Source organism: Onychomys torridus, chromosome 2 (assembly GCF_903995425.1).
Source record: "Onychomys torridus chromosome 2, mOncTor1.1, whole genome shotgun sequence".
NCBI classification, from domain to species: Eukaryota; Metazoa; Chordata; class Mammalia; order Rodentia; family Cricetidae; genus Onychomys; species Onychomys torridus.
The window spans coordinates 63,382,855-63,390,674 of NC_050444.1; the positions used below are offsets into that span (position 1 = coordinate 63,382,855).

General features: G+C 52.1%; 1 protein-coding gene across 1 annotated transcript; it reads right to left on the reverse strand.

Moving 5' to 3' along the window:
- Nucleotides 1-5,303: 5,303 nt before the first annotated feature.
- On the reverse strand, nt 5,304-7,337 carry Ccl19 (C-C motif chemokine ligand 19). Its single transcript, XM_036177104.1, has 4 exons — nt 7,035-7,337; nt 5,971-6,103; nt 5,665-5,758; nt 5,304-5,573 (listed from the first exon to the last, which is right to left on the reverse strand). The coding sequence occupies exons 1-4, from the start codon at nt 7,093-7,095 to the stop codon at nt 5,565-5,567; spliced, it is 297 nt and encodes a 98-aa protein (XP_036032997.1). The 5' UTR covers nt 7,096-7,337; the 3' UTR covers nt 5,304-5,564.
- Nucleotides 7,338-7,820: the final 483 nt, after the last annotated feature.

Below are 7,820 nucleotides of genomic sequence, written 5' to 3' on the forward strand. Positions count from 1 at the left end.
GCCTTGCTTACCATGAAGAGTTAATCTCTGATGCTCGATGCTGCCACACTGGGAGGTGTCATGTACATAGGCTATAGAGAAAGTGGTGGCCCTGGAATTGAACAGCGTTTCTGTCCTTTCACGTCAGGCTCATGTGTTTCTGATGGTGATAAGATTTCTGAGGGAAGTGGTGGCCTGGTGATGATGGGGAGAACTTGACATTAATGGTGGCCCTGTCATTGATGAGGATACAATAGGTACTGGGACTTCTGGTTAAGGTTGGGTGTTCTCAAATCCTGACAAGAAAGGCTGGCTTTCTTTTGGGGAGGATCCTTGAAATGTCTGATGGGCATGCGGTTTCAGGGACTGAGGTGTTGATGGAAATAGGCTCAGACTTCAGGGATGGAGAGTCTGAGATCCAAAGCTCTGGTGGATTCAACTGACCTACAACTCTAATGTCCCTGCAGCAGGTATTAAAGGTTTCTCACCTCGCCAGGCGGTGATGGCGCACACCTTTAATCCCAGCACTCGGGAGGCAGAGGCAGGCAGATCTCTGTGAGTTCAAGGCCAGCCTGGGCTACAGAGTGAGTACCAAGAAAGGCTCCAAAGCCACACACATAAACCCTGTCTCAACAAAACAAAACAAAACAAAACAAAACAAAACAAACAAACAAACAAAAAGGCTTCCCACCTCTACCAGGTTGGAGACCAGGATGGCTCATGTTTTCTTCTCACAGAGCCAAAGGAAAGAGCCCTAAGTTCTAGGCACAGAAACACAAAGGTCTCTCTGGTCCTCAGAGGCTCCTCCTGCACCCTGTCCTCTGCCTGCTTGCTTAAAACCCTTCAGGAAATAGAAGTAGTCCTTTCAAATGTGTCTTTCTGGAGACTGTTAACTTCACTGCCATCACCAAATACTTTGTTGTTCAGACTGGGCCTTGGCAGGTTAGTGCAGAGACCCCCCCCTCAGTCCCCGGACCCCTCAGAGGGCTGGCCCTGCCCCTTTCTAGACCCCCCCACACACACAGAATCCCTAGTCCTCTGAACCCCCAACCCTGCCCTTCCATTTTCCTCTCCTTTAGCATTCCAGGCCCTCTTATTCCTTGGGAACATGGAGCCTAGTCCTGCATTCCATTGTGCTGGCGTTAGACCTTAGGAACGCTGATGCCTGAGCAGATCTCCTCTTTGAAGCCCCGGAGAATCTCACTGCCCTTCTGCTGGAGAGTGTCAAGAGGATGGCTGCTCCCCAGGGGCCATTTCTATTTCTGAGTTCAGGCACTGCCTGGGTCTTCCAGCTTCACGTCTTATTGTTTTGCCCACACTTGGTCCCTCCTAACAAGTCAAGTCTTTCTACTCCATCTAGACCGCACAGCCCTTGGGCCTTCGGGCAGACTTGGGCTTCAGTCCCAGCTTTGCTACTTATTGTTTTTGTGGACTTGAGTGGTTACTTTACTTCACAATTTCCTGATATAGACATCAGTAATGATAACTACCTCATAGGCTATTTGAGGAGACAATAATATATAATGCAGAGAAAGGCCTGCGCTTGGAGACTGGTACATGGCCACCATGTGGAAGCAAGTGGTTAAACCTTTAGCTCTGGCCCCTTCATACTGTTCTCCATTTTCGTCTGGGGGTGGGCCAATTCGGAAAGATGTTGTGTGTAGCAGCATTCTGGAACCAAACTGCCCTGCTGGAACCCCAGCTCTGCTGATTTCTAGCTGTCTAGCTTGGATTAGTTACCTCCTTTCCAGTCCTTTTTTTTTTCTCTCTCTTCTCTTTCACCTGCAGCATGAGATTGGTTGTATTCCCTGCACCAGTGCCTAGCATCCAGAAAGCTCCAGGGGTGAATGTGATGAATGTTCATCCATGTGGACAAAGTCTGGGGGAGAGGGCATCTAGGAAGTTTGGTGTATAGAGGAATGCCCGTTCTTGGAGGAAACTCCCCAGTTGGAAATCTTGCTGCTTCACAAGACTATTTCCAAGACTTTCTGATGATTCTGAATTTCCCGGAGGGTAGAAGAAGGGGGTGGCATGGGGTGGGGGCTTGCCGAGAAGTTGAACACGAGATTATCAAAACCGTATGGAGGTGGTTCTGGCCAAACACTCAATCCCACAACAGATGCAGCTCCGACTGCCTTGGGAACCGGATGTGTGCTGTGTATGTGTGTGTGTGTGTGTGTGTGTGTGTGTGTGTGTGTGTGTGTATTAGGAAAGACTGCTTGATTTAATTTTTTGTTAATGAAGTATGTGCTGGGGTTTATTCTGTGTTAGCCATGCAAAGCAGTGTTGGCAATGGAGATAGACAAGGCTCAGTCTCTTCCCTGGGGACTTCTCAGCAGATGTCAATGGCAGGAAACTGTCTGAAAAGGCTGGGAGCTCCCTGAGCAAGGGTGTTAGGTACCTTAGGGAGATAGTAGCTTCAGGGACCCTGGGCCTTTATGGCAGAACATATCAATCCACTTCAGGCCTTGAGCCTGTAGTAGGTTCTGGGTGCCCCAGGGAGGAAGGTGTCTGTGCAGAGTTGTATAGCAAACCTCCATAGCCTGCTTAGGGAGCTAGGAGTCCATGCTTCCTGTCAGAGAGTTTCTAACTTTGCCATTGCCAGAGACAGGCAGACAGGTAACCCTCACTAGTGAGTTCTAGGCAAACTGGAGACAAATGGAGTCACCGTGCAGAGAACGTTGGAGCAGGAGGAGGCAAGCCCCCAGTTTCCACAGAGATAAGAGAGTAAGACCCAGTGCTGGGGTGAGGGACCCCCGTGGGAGGCAGAGGAAGCTAAGATGGAAGGTAGTGGCTGGAGGAGAGGGGAAGGTTATATACCTGTTTCTTATGGGGTGTTCACACCCTAAATCCTTAATTTCCCAGGCTTTCCTAGTCAAGCAGGAGACTGCTTGATATAAGCATGCCACTAGCTCCTAGATTTTTTTTTCCCTTAGCCTCCAGAGGATAGCCCCTGGGGTCCTAAGAAGTGGGAACATTTCTGGTTATGCCGGCTGTTGGGGAAGCCTGTACCAACTTGAAGGTTTAGTGTGAGATCTGAAGATCCAGGAGTCAAGTCTTTGGAAGGACATAACAATCAGGCCCTTCCCTGCTGCTGGACACAGGGCACTGAAGTTCTGGTCAGGCCCTTCCCTGCTACTGGACACAGGGCACTGAAGTTCTGGTCAGGCCCTGCTACTGGACACAGGGCACTGAAGTTCTGGTCAGGCCCTTCCCTGTACTGGACACTGGACACTGAAGTTCTGGTCAGGCCCTTCCCTGCTACTGGACACAGGGCACTGAAGTTCTGGTCAGGCCCTTCCCTGCTACTGGACACAGGGCACTGGAGCCCTGGCCTGGAGAATGTGGAGGGAACTTGCCCAGTGTCACTCAGTGATAAGGTGGAGACAGGGTTGTGAGGCAGGCCCAGACAATGGGATCAGGACTTGTTCTTTAACTCCCCACTGTCAGTGCCAGGAGAGAAGGTCCGTGGGCCTCTGTCCTGGTAGCACCTTGGGCAGGCCTTCCATACTTGCTTCTTCTGTTCTTTACATTCCTCTGAGGCCTGAGGCACCAGAGGGGGGATTTATGTCTGCTTTCAAAGCGAGCTGACTTCTCGGGACCTGAGCAAGATCTGAGGCAACATCTCCCCCCCATTTGTGTTTATCTTTGTCTGTGGGAGGCAGAGTGCTCCATGGCTGGGTGACGCTACAGATTAATGGATTGGTCCACGGGAAATGGGTATGGGGGTGGTGGGTGGATGGATGTCAGCTGTAGGCACAGATGCATGAATGAGTGGGTAATTTACCTCAGGCAGTAGAATCTATTTCCTTGCCCTAGCAACTGTTCTGGAAACTACCCTTTGTGACTCTGAGACCTGAGATACTTGAGGTTTTGAGCACCTGTCTGTGGAAGATGAGGAAGAGACTGCCACACTTCCAGTCGCTCTCGACTGTCTGCCCCTCCTCTTCACCCCCTGCCACCTCTCTCATGGACACATGATCTCTCAGACACCTGGAAGCTTCAACACCTGTCTGGACAGCAAAGACAGGGATGCCTGAGAGCTAGAGAGGGGTGAGGGAGCACCGTCCCCTCACTACAACTTCGCTTTAAAGGCTTGTCCAGCCAGGCCTGACTTGGTTACTGGCTGACGTATACCTGATATAATGATGGCTTCTCTTCCCAGACAAGGCAAAGAGAATCAGTCTGACCCTAGCATCTCAGACTTGCCACTCCCACTGGACATGCCCTTGGAGGTCACACTCTGTAAGCTTCCATAGGAAGCTTCCCAGGCACAGAGCGTTGCTGCGGGCTGTTCCAAGACCACAGGGCCTTTGTCCTGCAGACAAGACTCTTTCCCTAAGACTCGGCGTTGCCTGTGTGCACAGAGGTGACGGCCACCAGGCTCTTCCATGCCGGATCTTGCAAGTGTCCCTGGCTGCTCTTTCTTCTACCTTGTGGGCCTGTCTTCCTTCCCCAATCCCTGGCTCCCAGTCAGTGTCTTTGACATCTGGCCCCAGGATTGCCCCGATGGAACAGGACCCTGCTCAGGACAGCTGGTCTGGAGGTCAGATTTAGAATGGATGGAATAGAAGGTGGGGCTATCCTCCACGGTTGCTGATCTCGTTCTCTCATATTGTTCATTCTCTAAGCAAATGTTATTGACTCCCCATCTGTTGGAAACCAACACAGATAGGACCTTTGTCCAGTGAGAAGGACAAATTAGCAAAATAGGTTACTGTAATGAGTCCCCCCCCCTTCTCTCTGTCTCTCTCTCTCTCTCTCTCTCTCTCTCTCTCTCTCTGTGTGTGTGTGTAGGTGGGTGTTGTGTAGGGGAGAACAAGGTGCAGAACCATGGAGATTTGGGAGGAAGCAAAGCTAACCCAGTTTGAGTCAGGGATGATTTCCCGGAGGAGGAAACAGCCGGACCCCAAAGGAAGCCAGCAGGGCAGAGGAGGGAGAAGCGTGCTAGAGATAGCAACTCGGTGGCTAAGCAGTTCCAGGCAGCAGAGCCACACCCTCTCATCCCCATGGAAGCTCCTTACTCCTCATCCCTGAGACACCTGGATGATCAAACACCTGGATGCCAAAGCCGGAAAGAGCTGAGTCTTGGGGACTTTGTTCCACGAGCTGATGCAAGTTTTGTGTGGCTGAACACAGTATGATGGGCCGGGGAAACATGAGCTAGGTCCTGATTTGTGGGGCTGGTTCTGGAGCGTCAGGGTGTTAGGTGGAGGCCGGTGAACAGATTGCTTAGAACTCAGGGTGCAAAATATAGCCCTGCCATCCCACCTCCTCCTATCCTATTCCTGTTCTCCCGGGGAGACAGTGAACAGGCAGAGAGATCCATGGGTACCAAACAGCTTTATTGGAAGCCTAGAACAGTCTAGCCTTGGAGAGACTGTGCTCCCAGCACACAAACTCTCTTGTTCACACCCACATTCACATTGGTTCTCTAGGCACAGCCCTGGCTGGGTTAGGTCTGGAGCAAAGCATCAGGAGGCCTGGTCCTCTCTCCTGGTCCTTGGTTCCGAGGGCCAGGGTGATTCACATCCCTTTTCTCAAGACACAGGGCTCCTCTGGCGCTGTCATGGTTAACTGCTGTTTTACTTGCTCTAAGGGGAGGAAGTAGAAGCCGGGTCATGGGCTGGAATTTTGGACAGGGATTTTGAGGATGGAGGAGGGGCTGAGGAGGGTCAGGCTTGCCTTGGCAGCAGGCTTCTTCAGTCTTCGGATGAGGCGGACCACCCAAGGCTGGTCTGGGGGCGCGCAGAGCTGGTAGCCCCTTAGTGTGGTGAACCTGCAGTCAGAGATCAGAGAGAATGAAGATCTGGAACCTGGTTTCCTAGAAGGCCCTAGAATGAGGAGCAGAGGCTTGGATACTATGTGTGGGGACCTGTTTCCAGGGCTTTACTGAAAGGTGGACTCGGCCATGAGTTCAGGGATAAGGCAGCAGTGGTGTCACCACGCGCTGACAGGGAGATGGGGCTGGACAGTCTCCCCACAACTCACACGACAGCAGGCACCCTGCAGCCATCCTTGAGGAGAAGGTAGCGGAAAGCTTTCACGATGTTCCCAGGGATGGGGCGCTGCGTCACAGACAGGCAGCAATCTTCGGCATCGTTGGCACCCCCAAGAGCTGGGGCTGAGAGAGGAGAAAGAAGGGAGAAGACATGGAGGCCACGAGGAAGGAGAGCCACAACCCTAGGTGATTTCAGCAGCATCTCTGTGTGAGAGAGAGCTGGACCTCAGTGTGCCACTGTGGCCCTGTCGGCGGCCGGACACATTGTAGTCTTCTGAGCCAGTTAATACATAACCATTTCTGTATGTCCCACAAATGCCTTCTTGCTGTCCTGGTCACACACCCTCTTCCAGATTTTCTCAATTTTCACCATGTTTCATCAAATAGAGAATTGATGGTGTCACAGGGCAGGGACAGGAGGTGTGCCTTGGCCAAGCACTTCTTCAGCCAGAAGATGGCTGCTGCCCCCCAGAGTCCCAGTGCCCGGGGAAACTGAGACAAAAGGGTCACCCGAGCCCAGGACCATGAAGCCAGCCTGGGTAACTCAGAGAGACCCTATCTCAAAAAACTGAGCCAGGCCAACACATAAGGCCCCTAAACAGGAATAACAGAAAGGGGACAAGCTGCTAAGCAGGCCTGCTCCGGTGTTTCTCATTCCCTCAAACTGAAGCAAATACACAACAAAGCTAACCCTCAACCCCAGTGGTGGCATTGATTCCGGGGTTCAGACTCGAGACAAACACTCAAACTTAGTTATGTCCGTAGGTCCCTGAAGCAAGCAATACTGTTCCTTCCTTCTCCTGCTTGGAAACTGAGGTGTCAGGACATGACACCTGCAGAGAGAGGGGCAGCTATCGGGCCCCAGGAGATGCCAAGAGTTGAGCCACATTGGAGTTCAGGGTTAGGGGCACCTTCATACTGACAGGCACACACAGAAGGCATAGGGAGCTGATGGCTCTGAATTTGCACCGTCTGTCATGACTATTGTAATAGTCTGAGATCCAGACATTACCCATAAGCCATGTCACCCCCACCTTAGTTATCTCAGCCTTACCTGGGAAGGTCCCGAGCACCAGCAGGCTGAAGGCCAGTAGTGGGGCTACACCGGGTGCCATGGCGGGCGTTCTGAGGCAGGCCACAGGGAATGTGTAAGCCTGAGAGTTCTTGGGTGTGTGCAGGAATCTGTGAGAGGCTCAGGCTCTGCGGGGTGTGCAGGAAGTGATGGGCGTCCTAGTGTGGTGTGATGGGGTCCAGAGGCAAGAGGGTGTGAGCCTGTGTGAGCCCGTGTGAGCCTGTGTGAGGCTGCCACGGGCTCCAATTTATGCCCCCAAGCTTTCACTTTCTGTCCAAAAATTCCCCCGCCATGGCCCATTTGGGTCTTCCCGTTTACCCCCCTCTACCCCCCTTTTTTTTTTCTTTTGGCAAAACATGACCTTGGCTTCCTTCTTCCCCTCACTCAGTGGCTTCCCCTCTGCTTTCTTTGGCTTTAGCCCTGAGAACTTCCACAGTCTGGCCAAAAAAAAAAAAAATAAAAAATAAATAAATAAAATAAAAAACACTGTGTCCTGTCATTTCCAGGGAGAGGGTGTGTGCTGTCTTTTGTTAGCACCATTGGCACCGTCAGCCGTAGGCCTGGGCCTCAGAAGTGCTGGTGAGGGTGGAGGAGAGTTAGGAGCTGAGTTGACAAGCAGGGCTGGAAGGGAAGGTTCCTAAGGACAGGGCCCAGGACCCTTATCCTACCTCCAGGGCCCCTGTGACTCTATCACCTGGATCTACAGGCATTGGCCATTTCTCAAATCCTGGGTCAGAGGAACAGCTGGAGGGAGTCAGGGCTAGACCA